The sequence below is a fragment of the Lissotriton vulgaris genome, chromosome 3_1 (genome assembly GCF_964263255.1).
Source record: "Lissotriton vulgaris chromosome 3_1, aLisVul1.2, whole genome shotgun sequence".
NCBI classification, from domain to species: domain Eukaryota; kingdom Metazoa; phylum Chordata; class Amphibia; order Caudata; family Salamandridae; genus Lissotriton; species Lissotriton vulgaris.
Window position 1 is genome coordinate 753,012,079 of NC_141689.1, and position 19,599 is coordinate 753,031,677.

A 19,599-nucleotide genomic window follows, 5' to 3' on the forward strand; every position below is an offset into this window, starting at 1 on the left:
GTCCAAGGGGACCAAGTGTTGCTAAAGAACCGAGTCAGCAGCGGCAAGTTCAGACTTGCATATGAGCCGGAGCCATGGACAGTAGTTAACGTCAAGGGCACCCGGGTGAGTGCTACTAGAGGAAGGGACATGGCGACGCGCAATGTGTCCCACTTCAAAAGGTATCAGAGCGGATGGACCTATACCTCTACACCCTGCGGGGCGGACAATGCTGGATCCCCGTCCCCGAGCCGAGCTGTTCCTCGGACGGCTAGGGACTGTTCGAGCCCGGTGTCCATTCAGTCCAGTGGAGAAGTGTGGCTACAACTAGGATCCTATTTCTCTACTTGTAACATCAGGCCTATATTACTTTTAATTCAAAATGACAAGTCTAATCAAACTAAACATGATGATGAATAAATATGGGCTTACAAATGGTCTTTAGCACTAGGAGAAATCAACTCTTTAAATGACTAATATCCTTCTGCACTGCTGTACAATTATTAATATAGCTACATTAAGGAGTCAAGTGTATAGCACTTTGATTTCTGTGTCATCCATCCAAACTTAGTAAGAAATACAAATCTAAGTACTTTTGCCAATGATGCACGAATAACACAGCAAGCTAAATACATATGTTAACTGTTCTAAGTTGATCAAATTCTGGACCTCCATATCATCCAAAATTGAACTTATGCAGTTGTTGCATTTTATCTCACTCTCAATAGTATTCTATTAGAAGTAAGTTAGATGATCACATTTATCGCTATGATGAGTGTTAAAAAGCATGAAAATATGCGATCACACTTACGAAGAATGGTGAAGGGAAGTCACAGCTGACTATGTACTGGAATGTCGGATATCTAAAATAAGAGGCTCAACTGCCAAGTTTCAACAATTAGGAGCCAGACCGGCGTCGCACGGTGTCGCTTCCTTACCTAGTCAGGCCCCCATGGCTTGATTTGGAGATGGAACCCTATTTCCCGGAAGGGCCCACTGAGGAACATGAATGAAGGGGAACTGAAGATTTCCATACCTATACTGGTCCCCTAACCGAGTCCATGGCGAATGACAACTGGTAGAGGACCATGCTGATGATGGTGGTCTGGACACCTCCCCAGTCACTAGACTCTTCTCTTGTCCCACGGTGGCTACAGAGGAAGGGCCTTCTTTTGCGATGGTGGTCCTGAGGGCAGCTAAGGTACTGAACCTGCAACTGCCCACAGTTCAGGTCAAGACCACTGTCTTGACAGAGGTGCTTCAGCCCGGAGTATCTCCTTTAGAACCCTTATTAACATTTAACAAAGGCCTCACTTATGTCCTAGTCAGGGCCTGCGCCAAGCCCTGCACAGACACTCCTGTGCATAAGACCATTGCTCGCCACCATCGCCCCTATCTGGGACCCAGCCTTTCTCTCCCAGCACCCCACCCTGATAACCTGATGGTCCAGTCCTCAATTTCCCGGATCAGTCCCAGCATGTTCCCTACCACACCACTAGATTGGGTATCCAAGAGACTGGATACCTTCGGTAAGAAGATTTTGTCTTCCCCCAGCCTGGCATTGAGGTCTGTGAACACTGCATGCTTATTGGACCGTTATTCTCATACCTTGTGTGATACTGTTGCACAAGTGCTGCTTATGAGTCAGGAAGAGACCTGGACCATACTCTTCCAAGCTGGTGCTGTTGGGCGAAAGGCAGCAAAGTTCACAATAAGATACTGGTTCGATATGACGACTTACTGGGCAGAGACATTGCTGTTCGGTGGCACACTGATGTCAAGCCAGGTTAAGGAATACTCACTTTTTGGGGGATGTCCAGGCATCCCTTATAGACCTGGCCTTCAATGGGATTTGCTTCTTTGGCGACAAGGCAGATTCGGCCTTGGGTAGATTTAAGGACAGTAGGGCCACTGATGGGTTGTTGGGGCTCTCTGTGATCCCTCTACAGCCCTATTCTGCCCCGTGGCTCTGGTAGGGGTTATCAGCCGCGTCCATTTCCCCCTATCCAATATGGCCAGCAAGCACAGTCCTTTCATGACCAGCGCCACTGCCTCTGTCCTACGATCAGTGGACAGAGAATCACCTTGCGCTTTTGCAGCAGGAAATACTGGCTCTTCTGGCCAAAGGAGCCATCTAGAGTGTGCCAGCATCTGAATGAGATTGTGGTTGCTATTCCCGTTACTTTATGGTGCTGTAGAAGAATAGAGATCTCTGTCCTATCTTAGATCTGCATCCTCTCAATTACTTTTCAAGATGCTCATCATAGCTCATGTCTTATCTGCCCTTGACTCTAGACTGGATAGTAGCGATGAACTTGCAGGATGTGTATTTCTACATCCCCGTCCTCACTGCCCTCAGGTGTTACCTGCGGTTCACTGTGTCCCACGAGCATTATAAGTACATTGTGTTCTCTTTTCCCCTACCTTGATGATTGGCTGTTGTATGGGGATTCCCCCAGGCAGTCGTCTCCCATCACAAGACACTGGTGGACATCTTGCATTCGCTGGGGGTTCATGATCGATCAACATGCCTAAGTCACACCTGATGCCCTGTCAGACTCCATCTTTCATTGGAGCTATTCTGAATAAGGTGGTAACTATGGCTTATCCTCCAGAACAGCCAGTCCAGGATATTCGGGCTATGAATGAGATGTTTCAGTTTCTATCCCGGATGTTGGTGAGGCTGACTCTGAGGCTGGTGATTCTCATTGCCTCCTGCATCCTGTTGGTGAAACTTGCCTGTTGGCATATGACTGCTCTGCAGTGGGACTTAAAAACCCAGTGGGCACAGCATCAGGAAAATCTCTCCGACCTGGTTGGAATGTTGAAAGGAACTGCAAAATACCTGCAGGGGCGGCACACAGACCATGACTGGGTCAACGGCAGATTGCTCTCTCTTCCCTATGCAAAGCTCACAGTGGGGACATATGCATCACTGCTGCTCTGGTTTGGGCATGGAGAATATGGTATCCCGAACATCTAAGCATGAGCATCTGTCCTCCATTGCGGCTGCTCATTTAGGAGGAACTACTCTTGCAGCAACAGGGAAGGATACTGCAGCCGAACTTGCCCACTCTCCACCTTCATGTGTGGAGATTAAGCAGCAACAGTTGAGGGCGTTCTATCTCCCTTCTGAAGTGTCTAATGTCATTCTGGCAGTCAGGCGTTCCTCTACTAAAACTCTTTATGCCTACTGATGGTACAAGTTTGTGGCTTGGTGTACATTTAATCACTTGATCCTCTGTCTGACACTTGTGTGAAGTTCTATTGTTTGTTCTATACCTGCCCAGCAAGGCTTTGTTTTTGGCACAGTTAAAAGGATATCTGACTGTCATTTCTGCCTTCCTACAGTTGTCAGATCAACCTTCCATGCTTAAGTCCCCTGACTAGATTGCTTATAGGTCTGCAAAATATGTTTCCTCCCACTCCCTTTATTCTGTCCCAATGGGATTTGAATTTAGTTCTCACTGTTCTCTTGTGTTCCTCTTTTGAGCCAATGCAAAGCTGGCCCTTAAGGTTCTTTACTCTCAAGACGTCTTTATTGTGGCGATAACATCTGCCAGGAGGATTAGCAATTTGCAGGCCCTTACAGTTAATCATCCTTACACTTCACTCTTCCCAGACAAGCTGGTGCTTAGAACTCAAGCATCTTTTTTGCCAAAGGTGGTCACACCTTTTCACGTTGGGCAGAACATCCCCTGCCTACCCTTTTTACCCCTCCTCATCCATCTAAAGAAAATGAGAGACTCTATGGCCTTGTTCCAAAAAGAACGCCATCGTACTACATTGACCTTACCAAAGAATTCCTGGTGAACTATCAACTCTTTGTTGGATTTGCAGGGGCAAAGAAAGGGAAAGCAATTTCGAAGATGGAACATCCTCTAACATAAGACTTGCCATGCAATGGCTAAGAAACAGCCCCTGAGGGTTTCTGAGCTCATTCCACCAGAGCTAAAGCTACAGCCACTGTATTGGTTTCAGGAGTCCCAGTCAGGACATCTGTCAGGCAGCTACTTGGGCATCACTGGACACATTCACCAAGCATTACTGACTTGACAGTCAGGACCAGTGAGATGGGTTTTTGCCCGTTTAGTGGTCCAGGATTTCTTAGTTTAAAACTGCCTGCAGACCCACCTCAGGTAAGAGATGGCTTTGGTATCTATTCTAAGGTAACACATTTGGACTAGAAGACGCTATGAGATGTATAAGTTACTTAACTTCTGTAACACCTTGTTTGGTAGTCTCTCCATCTAGCCACAGATTCCTTACCAACCCTCCCATACTTCCTGTTCTGAGAACTGTCTCCTCACATAGGAGATCTTCTAGGACCTCACTTTTGGAACACTTTTCATTCCTCCTAAGCTTGTCTCATTGCTTCTGGTGCAGAAAAACAGTCAAGAACAGAGGTCAGATAGCTAGGATGACCCATGTGACGCGGAGCCAAATGTGGCGCACATAAAGGCCCTAAGGGCATGTATGTGTGCCACATGGCACTTTGTAAATAGCCAAAAAGTGCTTTTTGAAATGAAATCGCAAAATACCACCAACTTGAAGTTGGTGGTAATTTGCGATTACTTAAGGCAAAATCGCAATTCGCGATGCCTACCAGCATAGCATTTAGGGAATTGCAAATTGCAAATGCTTGCGCAAAATAAGGAATCACAATTTTTTGATTCCTTATTTTGCGTGCGGGTATCTGCCTACCCCCATTGCTCACAGCCAAATTGCGATCGAAAATGCTGGAGGTCTGCGAATTTCTGCATTTGTGATCTCAATTTGGCTTCCTATATCTGGCCCTTATTCTTCTAGACCCAGGAATATTTGGGTCCCCTCCAGAAATATCTAGCAAATCAGACCTCTGAAGATTGAAAGATTAATTTTCTACTGGTTAATAAGTGCGATTCGGGGTTGTTGTATTCACCCCCAACATCAGCAAGTCCTATGGTATCCTGCAATAAATGAGCAATTAATGGGTTACATTGTGTCATGTTGTGGTAATATTTAGACTGCTTTCTGATAGCCAATCTTGACTTCATCTTCATTGTATTTTTGTGATGCCTTTCTGATGATGTATGCGTTGGCTAGTTCTACTTAGCATAATCAAAGATGTATACGAAAGAATGGTAGAAACCTTTATTCCCTACCATGACAACTTACTTTGTACTGTTTTATATATGCTTTATTGTTTTGAAATTTAAAATAAATTCATTAAAAAAAGAATTCAAAATTTGGGGAAAGAATTCTATTTTGCCTAAAAAACATATACACTACAATTTCTCATTTTAAAGAAAACTCAAACGCTCTCATGCAGGATGCAACATCAATACCTGCAGGTGCTGTGAGAAGAAATTCTCTCCATGCGATGACAAGGGGCATTAGAGAGGGTTCCCAAATCCAAACAAAATTCAAGATTCTATTCTTGTTTAATTTTTATTAAGATTCTAAATTATATTTTTTGCAGGATATTTTTCATTTATTAACCCCTTCGCTGCGGCGGCTATTCCGCCGCAGCGCTAAGGGGGTAGGGCGGCCGTGCAGCGGTCACGTGCTTGTGACGGAACCGCTCCGTCACGGCTCGCGGGTGAGCTGTGCTTGTGACGGAACGGTTCCGTCACGAACGCGCCCGCTCAATGGAACGCGCCGCGCAGGCGCGCAGAGCGGGCCATGACGGAACCGTTCCGTCACAAGCACAGCTCACCCGAGGCTTGTGACGGAACGGTTCCGTCACAAGCATGCAAGGGGTTAAGGGTGTAGGAGGTTATGCCCACCTTTTACCTTCAAGATGCCTATTCCGTATCTTTATGTATCCCAGGCATCAAACTCGAACATTATTCTGCTCTCCGTGGTGCTTTGTTTCCACTATGAGTTCAAACTAATACCTTTCAAACTAAAGTCAGCCCTCAAGAATTTTCACAAAATGCATTTTACCAATTGTAGCACGCTTAAGAAAACAAGGTCACCAGGTGTTTCCTTATCTGGTTGGCTAGTGATAAAGGGTTTAATGGACTAGTCAATCACACTGTCCATACAATATGTCTACATATATTTAAGTCTGGCTATCAGCACTCCAATATCTAAAATCAAGCCTTATACCATAATTCAACTCTTGGGTGCTATTCTCCATACAACAATAGGAAAAGTGTTTATTTCCAAAGAGAGATTACAGCAACTACACAGTTCTAATGACTTTTAGGCATGGTTTCCAATTACAGTCTCTTTATACCATTCTGCTGTCTACACATCAGACCATTACAAGGGAAAGTGGACCACCAGTGGGCCCAAGTGAATGGTTCATTCAAAGATAAGTAGAAGATAACATCAGGATAGTTGGTTTAGCATTGAGGATAAAGAGTCCAGATCTTCCAAAAGGCCTAATGTTTCTTTCGGAGCCCACAAAAGTCATAAGGATAACTTATGCTTCTATAGCTGGATGGCGGAAGGGCACATCTTAGGTTTGACCAGTACATAAATCTGTCAGATCTTTGACCAATGCATCTACTCTACTCTACTCTTTCTTTCCAAGCATCAGTTTTAAATTAATGCACACCAACAATACAACCATAATGTTTTCAAGAAACCAGCAATGAGGTATGAGATCAAGAATCTTGTCCGAAGTGAACCAAGCTCTATGGAATTGGGCAGTTCAAAAAGAACAACGTTTGGGCTGATCTCACTACATATTTTATTGATGTGCCTTTTTTTTGCTGAACAAAGATAAATAAAGAACATTTCTCTACTTACTCTTTTTGGACTCTCATTTTGGTGCGCCCCCATGAGTATCTAAAAACGTTTGGGCGCAAACCCTTAGTTGAAGCCTGGAGGATTACCTTGAGTGGCAGAAAGATGTAGTAGTGGGTCCGAGCATTGAGATGCGCGACATATTGATTACCCGTCATACACTGTTTGTTAATATGTTGGATACATAGTACTGCTTTCTATTCAATTTCTGGCATGTCAATCTATGAAAGATCCCATACTGGAGATGAAAGAAATTACTTGTAATGGTATTTCTACCGAATCGGCATCTTGCTTAGATTCCCATGCAACTCACAAACCTTCATACTATGGGTATGGAATCTAAGGAGCATTGGCCTCTACAGGGTCGGGTATTCAATCTGCTTGAATATGATTGGATGAAGTGTGTTTCATTTTTTGTGATGTGAGTAGGCTACTCGATTGACAACGTTTATAGGGCTATTTTTAACATTAGACTCTTATTGTAATGTTTGTGAATCTATGAGAGATGCAAAATTCTTGAGAACTACCTGTGGAGTGGAAGCAGTAAACTTGCCTGAGGAGAGGGTCCCACAGTGGGCCTCACATGTGCAAGGAGTGGATTCTGTGAAAAGTATAGAGAGATTAGAAAAAGCAAAAGGGCTTAGTAGCAAAAAGACAGAAAGGGAAGAAAGACTAGGTACAGCAGGAAGAGTGAAGGCTAGACTGAGAATAAAAAGGACAAAAGTAGAATGAATATGTAAAAACCCTCAACAGTCTATACAAGTAGTAGTTCTCTGAAGGATCCTGCTGTGTAACAACTGGAGGAAGACCTGACAGGAATGCTGCAACGATGAGCAGACACTAGCCTCACCTTACCTTTAGGAGATGCCTCAGCACTGATACCCAGCAAGAAGAGAACAATGATCCAGCTGCTCCAGGAAAGCAAAGGGAAGTTGAGGAGGATATGCTGGCAGGACGTTTCCTCTGCCCTCCATGCCATAGGAACAACATCCTGCCATGGCTTAGGAGGGACGTAGCTTTCTTGGGTGTGTGGCAGGGCTCGGAAAAGGAAAAAGTCATAACCGGTACCCATTTGATTTGTTTTGCACTTTCACAGGGTTTATGGGATATCCTTATAAGAGGGGTGAGAGTGATAACCTCAAGAGGGGAGCATAGGGACCTTCTTAAATCTACATAACTAATACAAGAACCAGCTCTGTGAACCTTTTACCTTAAAAGTGAAGTTATTTTGGTTTAACAGAGAGATGAATAAAGAAATTAGGAAGACAGCCAGCAAAGCACAGTAAGAATAAAGGAGCTAACAGAATTTGCCTAAGTAATAGTTGGGAGTGCTAGTCTTTGGGGTGTTTTCAGTCTACTTAAGTTTGGTTTCTGTTTTGGGGACCAACCAATGTGGTGGAGAGTGCAGGCTAGGAAAAGGCCAGAGTTGGAAGGGCCTGGCTAGCATTGATGGGCACCAGGAGAAGCAAGAAGAAAAAGGACAAGGCAAATAATTTGCAAGTAATGTTTCCAACTTTTAACTCTTATGACTGTTAATAAAATAAACCTGTCTATTTGTATTCAATTTGTTCTAACCGAGCCACCAACCCAGCACATTCCGTCCTTTCATTATGATGCAGCAATTGTTGGTCATGGTGCAAAGTTGTCACATAGTTTAGGTGACTTTGTTTTGTGTTGCATTACCATTGTTCCCGGGGGTCATGGAATTGGCAGTGGAAGAACCTCCTATCATTTGGGCTACAAGAGTTCTTTTAATAGGACCTAGAAGGTAAGCGCATCTTTTGGTAGTGAGTGGACAAGCGCATCTTTTGGTAGTGAGTGGACTTCAAAATTTTCTTGTTTAGAATCTACCAGGAGACCTTGACAGTTCAAAGGTTATTATGTTGCTTGAGGGTTTCATTTATGTTTTGAAGATTATCCTAAATGGTGCCGTGGAATGCTTGAAGTAGTACGAGAAAAGAAAATTGAAATTTAGACTAGCTGGCCATGCACAGTTGTTGATTTCTTAAGTGGAACCTCACAAAGGGGTGGCTTCTGCAATAATTGCAAGATGGTTAAGAGCATGAGAGTCATCAGTGTACATGAGTTGATTCATTTATTAAGAGGAGGCATGGGAAACAGAGGTTTGTGAAGGGAGCGTGTATTTAAGATATTGTTAAGACAGGTGACTGGATGAATGCAGGTGTGTTTAAAAAGCAATATTTAGGCCTAGTGAAGCATATTGCAAATTGGTAATGCTACCTTCCTGTCTTGCTATAAAAATTAGAGTTCTCTGTGGCTTCGTGATAGGAGAATCTGAAAGAGACCATTAGTTACGGATTCCTTACCTTCGAATTACCCCCAGGCTTCAGACTGGATCTGGAGAATTTTTCTTCAGCATTACCCCTGCGCTTCGGTAGGTGGCATCAGTTAACTCCGCGTTCGTCGTTGGCATCGTGATCGCCGGAATAACATAGCGGTATCTACTTGGACGCCGCCCCTCCCTCTGATGTCAGTTCTTTCTTTTTACGTGCCAGTCAGCGCAGATCCGGAGAGAGCAGTACCTTTAGTCTTTTTGTCAATTTCTTTTTTTATCGAGTTGTTCGACTCCTGGTGCAAGGGATGTCACATCAACGGGCCAGCTTCAAACCTTGTGACTCCTGTCACAAGTTGATGTCGGTCACGGACCCACTTCTTGTGTGCCTCTGGTGCCTGGAGTGTGACCACGACCTGAAGTCATACTCCGACTGCTGGGTCATGTACCTGAAGTCTTTACGGGAGCGGTCCCAAAAGCTTCTTGAGGCCTGCCAGTCAGCTCACGCAACTCGAGGTCCCGGTCGAGAGGAAGGTCGTGGACCAACCTCCCTCTCGACCGGACCGGTCGCGGTGGCACCACCATCGCTCCTCTTCGAAGTCTTCGTCTTCAGGTAAGTCGAAGCACAAGAAGAAGGCCTACTCACCATCTGTCAGCCAACGCGACACGGGATGCGGAAGGTAGTCATCCGGCTCCACCTGCCGAGCCTGTTGGGTTGGCTCCGATCCTCCCTCCCTTCCCAGGGCCGGGGCGAACCCTGCCCAACTTCGTAGCTTTTACAAACCCTCCGCTCCATCTTTGGGCAGCCAGACTCCGCCGCCACGCCTTCGGCCCCCGCGGACTCGGCTGGGGGTTCTAGGCCTTAGATGCAGGCGGCTTTAGCACCGCAGGGCCCACGAGGATCAAGGCCTGTATCCGGATCGGCACAGGTTGACCTTACAACACCTCATACAGTGGCGAATCTATTGGTGACACCTCCACCCCCTCCAAAGCTGGCTATTTCCCCAGCCGGTGTCGACCCCAGTCTCCCCCTCGACATGGACACGGAGCCGGACCGGCATCGACCAACACCGATACCTGCGCCGACCGGTACTTTTGTACCTCTGTTATATCCTGGCATTCCTTATCGCCCTGAGTGGCAGCCAGAGGAGGGTGAGGAGGACTGGAAGGAGTCTATTAACCCTCTAACAGACCAGTTGGAAGAGCCGGACTGAAGAGAGGAACTGGGTGAGGCCAGTGGTCTGGATACATCCCCAGACCTTGGTATGCTTTCTCCCCCCTATCGTGGCTATGGAGGAGGGAGCATCCTCTGCTGTGGTGTTGCGTAGGGCGCCTGAGGCCTTGGGCCCTGAGCTACCTATGGTGGCAGTCAGTACTAACTTCCTGACGGAGGTGCTTCAACCAGCAACAGCCTCTTCAAAGCCCCTGCTGCTGTTCAATGAGGCCCTCACAGACATCCTTCTGGGCACCAGGTACTGTGGATAGGACGATTGCCTGATGCCACCGCCCAGCTGACCCCAACTTCCTCACCCAACACCCTACCCCTGAGAGCTTGGTGGTCCAGGCCTCACCATCCAAAGGCACGTTCCCTACTGCTTCTCCAGATATGGATTCCAAGAAGCTGGATCATTTTGGGAAGAAGATGTTTTCTTCTGCCAGCTTAGGACTGCAGTAGATGAACACTGCATTTTTTTATGGGGCATTACACCCATGCTGTGTGGGACACGGTTGTGCAGGTGCTGCCACAATTAGGAGGAGGTCCGGGCAGTACTCTCCCATGCGGTCGCTGAAGGGGGTTATGCTGCAAAGTTTTCCATTCGCTCTGGGCTGGACACTGCCGACTCGCAAGGCAGGATGATTTCAACGTTGGTAGCCCTGAGAGACGTTACGCCTGGCTGAGGTCCACTGGCTTCTTGGGCAATATCTAATGGACTCTTTTTGACATGCCCTTTGATGGCCGTCGCTTGTTTGGCGACAAGACAGACAATGTGCTATAGCGCTTCAAGGACTCTAGGGCTACGGCCAGATCCTTGAGCCGCGCTACCACCTCTTGCCCTGCGCAGTCTGCTTTTTGCTCCTTTTGTGGCTACAGAAGGGGTGCCTCACTACGTTCTGCCCAGAGCCACAGGCCAGCGCAGGCTGACCAGCCTCTGTGGGATATGGGACCTGCACCCTTCTCAGAAGCTCCTTTTCATCAGAGCGGTTCTGGAAACAGTGCAGTTTCGGGCCTATTCTCCCAAGCTGCGAGTCTGGGATATTTATGCTATGCTATGATACTGATGTTCCAGCCTCTATCCCGGATTTCGGTGCGGATGACTGTGAGGCTGCTGGGCCACATGGCCTCCTGCATCCTCCTGGTGGATCATGCCAGGTGGCATATGCGGGCTCTGCAGTGGGACCTGAAGTTTCAGTGGGCGCAGCATCAGGGCAATCTGTCTGATGTCTTCCAGATCTTGGCAGAGACTGCACATCAGTTGGAGTGGTGGCTCGTGAACCAGGATTGGGTCAACAACAGATCCCTCTCACTTCCCCATCCAGATTTCACAGTGGTGATAGATGCGTCACTCATGTGATGACCACATGGGAGGGAGAGGCGGAGATCAAAGGCCTCTGGTATCTGGTGGAGTATGGGCTCCACATCAACCTTGTGGAGCTCCGGGCGATTCATCTAGCACTGAAGGCATTCCTTCCTTCTGTCAAAGGGAGAGTAGTGCAGGTGTTCACAGACAACACTTCCACCATGTGGTATTGCAACAAACAAGGCGGGGTGTGGTAGTGGACCCTCTGTCAGGAGGCCATTCGTCTCTGAAAGCGGCTGGAACATTAGGGCGTGTCCCTGTTGGTTCAACACCTGGCAGGTTTCCTGAACGCCAGGGCGGACAAACTCAGCTTCCGGTGCTTGATGGATCACAAATGGCGTCTTCAGTTGGAGGTGGTGCAATGTCCCTTTCAGCAGTTTTGAGATCCTTGGTTTGATCTAATCACCACCGAAGAGAACGTGCTACGTCACCAGTTCTGCGTGTTGGAATTTCCAAGGCGGCACTTGCTAGGCAACGCTTTTCGTCGTGAGTGGAGTTGCGGTCTTCTATATGCCTTTCCGCCTATACCACTTCTGCCCAGAGTGCTGAAGAAGATTAAGCGCCACTGGGCCCAAGTAATTCTTTTGGCTCCGGACTGTGCATGAAGAGTCTGGTATCCCAAGCTCTTGAACATGGCCATCGATCCTCCGATCAGACTGCACCTTCGGGAGGATCTTCTGTCAGAACAGCAGGGGATGGTCCTCCACCGAAACCTGTCTAGTTTCCACCTCCTTGTGTGGAGATTGAGCGGCGACAGTTGACAGCCTTTGACCTTCCTCCTGAAGTCTGTAATGTTATCTTGGCAGTCAGGTGTCCCTCTACTAAACAGTATACGCCTGTAGATGGAACACATTTGTGGCATGGTGCGCAGCTAAGGCTGTGGATCCCCTTTCTGCTCCCCTTTCTGAGGTTCTCCTGTCCCTGCTTTCTCTGGGCACCCTCAAGGGCTACCTTTTGGCCATTTTGGCCTTTCTTCAGCCTTTTCAAGTCCCCTATTGTAAATCGTTTCCTTAAGGGCATTACTCACCTATTTCCTCCTATTCCTTTCGTAATGCCCCAGTGGGACTTGAACCTTGTTCTGACTTACCTTATGTGCGCGCCCTTCGAGACGCTACATAATTGTCCTCTCAGACTCTTGACCTTAAAGACTGCTTTTCTGGTTGCCATCACCTCTGCTCACAGGGTGAGTGAGCTTTAGGCTCTTTCTCCTAAGCCTCCTTCCCTTGCTGTTCATCCGGACAAGGTTGTCCTTCGAACTCGACCTTTTTTTCTTCCCAAAGTGGTTAACTCTTTCCACATAGGACAGACCATCACTTTGCCCACCTTCTTCCCGCCCCCGCATCCTTCTAAACGGGAGGAGAGGCTCCACCGTCTCTGTTCAAAACGTGCACTTTCATTTTATCTGGATCGCACAAAACAATTCCAGGTGGATGATCAGCTCGGTGTTGCTTATGTGGGCACCAAGAATAGTTGGGCCATGCAAAAACGAACCATCTCTCGATGGGTCGTTCATTGCATTAAAATGTGTTCTTCCCTGGTGAACAAGGAACCTCCAGGGTTGCGCGCCCATTCCACCAGGGCAACAGCAGCCACTACTGCTTTGAGACGTGGAGTCCCCCTTCATGACATCGCCAGGCAGCAACGTGGGCTTCATTGAACACGTTCACTAAACATTACTGCCTGGACAGCAAAGTCCGGAGAGACAGCTTCTTTGACCGCTCTGTTCTTCAGGACTTCCAGGTGTGAACTTGGTTCACAGACCCACCTCTGGGGTTGGTATTGCTGGGCTATCTATTCTAAGGTAAGGAATATATATCTAATAGCCTCTTTCAAATTAACAAGTTACTTACCTTCAGTAATGTAAGGGACATATATTAATTATGGATTCACTACCGCCTCACCCATCCTCCCTGTTCTGCGAACTGACTTCTAGAGTAAGGGACTCCCTTTCAGGGCCCTAGTTTTATGCGCCAGTGGTCAGTGTCTTGCATGGCTCGGCGCTTCTGGCGTGGAATGTCTGTAAAGAACTGACATCAGAGCACAGGAGCGTCGTCTTAAGTAGATACCGCTACGTCATTCTGGCGATTGTGACGAACGTGGAGTTGACTGACGCCACCTACTGACGCGCAGGGGTACTGCTGAAGACAAATTCTCCAGATCTGAAAGAAACAGGTTAGTTTTAGATTCTTTACCTTAGACTATCCCCAGGCGTCAGACTGCATCCGGAAAGTTTTCGTCAGCAGTACCCCTGCGCGTCGGTAGGTGTCGTCTGCGGCTACGCGTCCGTCGTCTGCGTTGTGATCGCCGGGATGACGTCGTCTGAGTACTTAGAAGCCGCCCTCGCGTGCTGACGTCAGTTCTTCTTTTTTCCTCGCCAGCCAGGGCAGATCCGGGAAGAGCAGTACTTCTAGTCATTTTTTGACTAACTTTTTGATCTGTTTTGGATCTCTTTTCGAGTCGACTTCGAGACTGGCACCTGGGGTTAATTGTAAGGTAAGGAATTCATAACTAATATATTTCTCTTACAGCTTTATCGTTACCGACGATAAGTAACTTGTTCATCTAGATCATAGTTATCTCTTGTTCCAGTTGCATTCATTGAGCCAGCACAATGTACAATCAGTTGCACAATATGGTAAACGTAATATGCAGCTCAATATCTCTTGAAAAGTAACAGAATATTTTTCTCCACTCATGTTGCCTCCTGCTTTTGATTTCATTTCAGCTTTCACATGCCATGATAGCGGAGCCACAGTTTTGGCATATGCTCCAAAGCACCAGCTATTGATTTCAGGAGGAAGAAAGGGTTTTACCTGTTTGTTTGATCTTCGGCAAAGACAACAGAGGAAGATATTACAGTGTCATGAATCTCCAGTTAAAGCAGTTGCTGTTGATCCAACAGAAGAATATTTTATCACTGGCTCTGCAGAGGGAAGTATAAAGGTATTGAAAAGTAATTGCAGAGAAAGATAATAATAATAAATATTTAAACCGATTTAAACAAACTTTGCACTTGTAGATGTGTGTATGGAAAAAAGTATATTTCCAAAAGCGTTTCCCTTGGGTATCATTTTAACCTGGTCCTTCCTTGTTATCATTCTTCTTCATTGATTACCTGCTAAGAATTTCCCAGAAACTAGGTCCTGGGAAATATTATTGACTTTTCTAAGGCTTCAGTAATCAATGTCTGTCACTATATCTCATGGGCCATGCAACATGTATGACTTTGATTCGAAGATTTCATACATGCCTATTGTATATGCATTGACTTTGCAATGTATCTACACGGAGGCGTTCTTTCTGAAGTCCAATTAAGGTGGAAGGGGTTGCCCCTTCTAACTCAAACCCACTCTGGTTCGGTCAAAACCTAGTTCTTAGAGATTTCGTGCTCACCTCTTGGTAGCTGTGACACAAGCAGCAGGCAATCCCCAGAAAAGTGTGTGCTTAGTTCTAGCAGTGGAAGTAATTTAAAATATGGAACACGACACAATAACATTTATTAAAATAGAGAAAAAAATGTAACAAGCCAAGAGACACCAAGTGCTCATACGAGCTTAAGGTGAGCTGGATATCTGAATATTTAAAGTTTTCAGGCCAACAACACCTAGAAAAATAAATCACTGTGAAAAAGTAATAGTTCATTTTTGACCGGCACATAGGTGCAACTGCAGGCCGACTGCAGTGGAGCAGAGGCTGGCTGTGGCCTAACGGCTAGAGTGGTCGACCTTGAAGCTGGGGAACTGGGTTCAGGTCTCGGTAGGGACGCTAAACATCCTGTGATTCTGGCCAAATCACTTAATCTCTTGTCTAACAAAAATGTATCTGTCTGTCTGTAAAGCAACAGGTTCTCATGTAAAGCACTCTGAAACCTTTGGGTCGAGTTTGTGCTATATAAAACTAAAACCACAAAAAATGGGTTGTCCTTCTCAAAGGTTTTACATTGCGGCTTAGTTTCCAGCTCCTGGGAAATCATCTTCTGGGCAGTCATGTAGCCCTAGTTCCCCAGTGCAGGTTCTGGCCACCAGAGCCCTCTCCTGCCAGGTCTCCTGGAAGGTCTAGACCACCTTAGTCCACTAGACCCTCTTAAGGTCCAGAGTCCTTCTGCTTTTTGTATCCTTAAAGAAGGTAAACAGGAGGCCAACCACTTGACCCTTTCCTTCTTGCAAGAACCAGGATCAGGATTCTTCTTCCAGCAGGGCCAAGTTCTTCACATAGAGGTTGAGTCTTCCAAGGTCCTTCTTAGGAGGTAGAGATGCCAGATTTATCCTGTGCACTAGTCAGTGGTTGGGGAACTTCTGCCGCCCAATCCCAACAATTTTGTCATAGCCTCCCACCTCATTTAGCAGCACTTTCTCTTTGCTTCCTAGTACCAAGTTTTCCTTGCCATCTGTCTCTGCAAGGCATTTAAACTGCAACCTTACCAGAGCATGGTAGTGATCCTGTAAGAAATATGTTCTTGTCACACATGTGGGTAGTGTAAATATACACTTCAGCCCATATATGACATTTACCTTCCCATTCAATAGGTGCACTATAGGCACCCCCTACAATGGGCCTATAGGGAAGTTTAATTGCCCAAACAGGGAACTTCTAGTGTAGAGCACGTTTTAAAGGAGAAGCATATGCACTTTAATACTTTTTAGCAGTTGTAAAGTTCACAGAGTTCTAAAGCCAGAAGAAACTTGAGTCCAGAAAAAGTAGGACAATCTGGGGTATGGCTGTACATAGAAGGTGAATTTGCTGCACTGACTTAAAATGTGTATCTTTAAGCAGTTGTACATATATGAACAGTCAGCAAGATTACAAGTGGTACGTCAGAGGGGTTTCCAAAGACATGGAATGGCAATTTCACATGAGTAATGAGATCTGAAATTAAAGACATCTTCATTTGATGCTAATACCCCTTTTGTTGTTTATATAAAAAAATCAGTAGGTGTTCTAAATAGAAACTGACATGCCCCTGCTCCTAAGCATATTTCAGATCTCTATATGCATGACCTAGTAATTTTGAGTCAATACACATGTGTGTATGCACACAGGCAGTGTAACTTCCTGATCAGAAATCTAGTTCTGTATGATGGCATAAATTACTTTTATTCTAAACATATTTGCTAATGCAATAAATGTTAAAGAAAACCCATACGTATATTCTTTGTTGGATTTGTGACATCTTCAGTATCTTAAATTACATTCCTGCAAATGTTGTCGTTACTACTTAAATTCTGATTTTTGCTAAACAGGTACATTTGCTTGATGTCAATGTTTTTCTGATATTATAATGATTGTCTATTCTTTTCAGATATGGAGTTTGTCAACTTTTAACCTTCTCCATACTTTCATCAATGAGCATGCCCGACAATCCATTTTTCGTAATATTGGAACTGGTGTAATGCAGATTGAAACAGGACCAGCCAATCATATTTTCTCATGTGGAGCTGATGGCACAGTGAAGATGAGAATCCTGGCTGATCGATTTAGCACTGCAAATGACGTGCTGAAAAGCGAAGTGAAGTTTATGCTTTAATGACATTTACACACCAACATTAATTTCCTTTCAAAGACATTTCCAGTCCACAGAGCTGGCCAATGGATGGAATGTGCAATTACGAGTATCACAATTGTGCCCCCTAATTTAAAAAGCTTTACTTTGTCACAATGTATCCTGAAGCTTTGTTGACTTATCCCTTTCTCCTCCACCCTTTCAAATGCACTGATGCCTTAAAGATGATTAAGAAGGTCGTTCAGACTCAATTGCTCTATTGCCTACAGTAGGAGACATAGGTGACTATGTAAAAATATGTTATATACATATAATGTGCATTGCTGCTGAAGTCTTTTATTAGTAACAAACTGCCTATGTTTTAACTTTGTCCGGAAATATGCACATTTAGAAAACTATTTTTAAACATTGTCTATATCTTTCAAAGATTATAATTTAATAACCATTTATATAAATATATATGTATATATATATATATAAATATTATCATATGAGTGATATTTTAGTTCTGTTGGTGTTAGGGAAACTACAAAATGTCTAGAGGATATAAAAAGTTGTATTCTTTCAATGACAAGAGTATGCTTCTACTGTATATAAAAGCAACAGAATAGAAAATGCTAATTTGAATATATCGTTTAGGGGTGGGACTAGTCTACAATGCAGAAATGATTTTCTACATTTAAAACATTTACTGTATCATTTAATTAAGCTGATTCATTAAATATACTAGGCTTCAAGATGTAAAATACTTACTTGAGGAGAGCTAAAATAAAATTGTAGTTAAGTAGAAAACCAAGTAAAAAATGTAATAGGGGAGTTCAGGGCACTTTGGTTTTGCCAAATCGTATATTAACGTTTTGACCAAAATACTGAAATGCACAAAGCCTTTAAAACCTTTTTTAATATGCCGAAACTATTTCTGAAACTCTTATAGAAATGATTCCCTGAGCTACTTCAGTGAAGTATGAGAAAATATACATTGAATTATTGGCTGACATGTGAAAATAGACTTAAATGCAAATATAATGGCCAATGACATTCAATTGTTCTACAAGTTTGTTGCCAATAGAAATATAATTGTTTTGTAAAAATATTTTATTGTACAGACAAGCATTGTTTTGTGTTACAAACCTTATCAGTTTCATGATCATTGAGGGTTGATATTGTCAATTTAGCAGTAAGCCAATAGTGAATTTTGTAACATGCTCAGGATACTTTAATTTAAAAAGTATAATAGTTCAAAAATATTTTGTAAATTGTACTATATGATTATTTTCAATGTATTTGAAAATCTTGTGTTCAAACACTATAATTAAGGAACCGAGTTTATGCACATGGTAACCTGAACCTAAAAGTGTGCAGTTGCACATTATGTAAACGATATTGCCCCTGGAGACCTGTAGAGGAGTTTTTAGAGCAGTTTGATGGAAGAACGTTTCAAACCTTATTCCGCATTAGAATTCAGATTGTTCAAGGTTTAGACCTGCCCATGATTTCAGCAATTTTCAAATTAGGAAAAATTGCTGATGCACCAAAAAGTGTATCTGGGAACAAATGTGTGTTTTAATTAGGGTTACAATCATAGAGTCATACATTTACAAAGTAAATTAAAAAAATTGATGATGCAAATTCAAGTGGATGTTTCACTCATTATACTCTTTTAAATAAAAACCATGCAGAGTTTCTGGCTCGCTACGGGCTATTGTTTGATGTTCTATGGTTGCCAACTGCTATTTTGTTATTGTGAATTAAATTAAATTTATTTGCAATAGATTTTTATATTTTATATATTTTTAGTTGTTTTAAAAGCCCAAAATTGTGCATGTTGTAATGAGAAAGTAGTAGGTTCCACAAGATTAAATAAAACAATGCAGATTTAAGTAGACACTCTGACAGTAACACCCCCTAAATAGTCTATAGTCGCCTCAGTCTGAACAGTTTTGGGCCTCAAGTTTGTAATTATAACACTGATTCTTTTTTGGAATATCCTGGCTGATCCATTCCCCGTGATACACAACAGCACAGAGGCTAAGACAGTTAGGCTAAAAGAGGTGCCTGTTTGAAACATGTTTTCATTAGTACCACATATAGTAGCTTAGACAGTTAAAACTACATCTGTGATAATTATTTTAAGCAGCAGTTCTGTCACTGCTTAGTGGGCTAACATCTATATCATCAGTGCCCTACAGACCACTTCTCATTTAAAATCAGCTAAAATCTTTCATTTGGAGAGTTTTGAACCTAGGTTAGCAAAGCAAAAATGTCACAACCAAGATCAAAACCGTGGGATCCCGCTCCGCCAATACCTCCAAGTTTAGTTTTTTAGACCATTTTCAAGGATAACTGAAAACCTGATTGAGAGCTCTGATATTGATAACAATACACTCCCTGAGTAGTTCTAACAACATGATTTTATGCAAATTAATGCACAATAGATCGACCTTATAGAAAAAGTCCCTTATTTGTTTAAAAAAAATACAGTCCCTTAAGTCCATGCTTCTTCTAGAGTT

At 44.2% G+C, this 19,599-nt stretch overlaps 1 protein-coding gene across 2 annotated transcripts in view; it reads left to right on the plus strand.

Moving 5' to 3' along the window:
• Positions 1-17,252, plus strand: part of DMXL1 (Dmx like 1) — a 2,236,090-nt gene extending 2,218,838 nt beyond the window's left edge. For both annotated transcript variants that reach the window (XM_086961064.1, XM_086961065.1), the window contains 2 exons: positions 14,315-14,532; positions 16,889-17,252. In XM_086961064.1, the coding sequence (XP_086817190.1) occupies positions 14,315-14,532; positions 16,889-17,113 (443 nt within the window). In that variant the 3' untranslated portion in view covers positions 17,114-17,252. The remainder of the gene's footprint in view (positions 1-14,314; positions 14,533-16,888) is intronic.
• Positions 17,253-19,599: the final 2,347 nt, after the last annotated feature.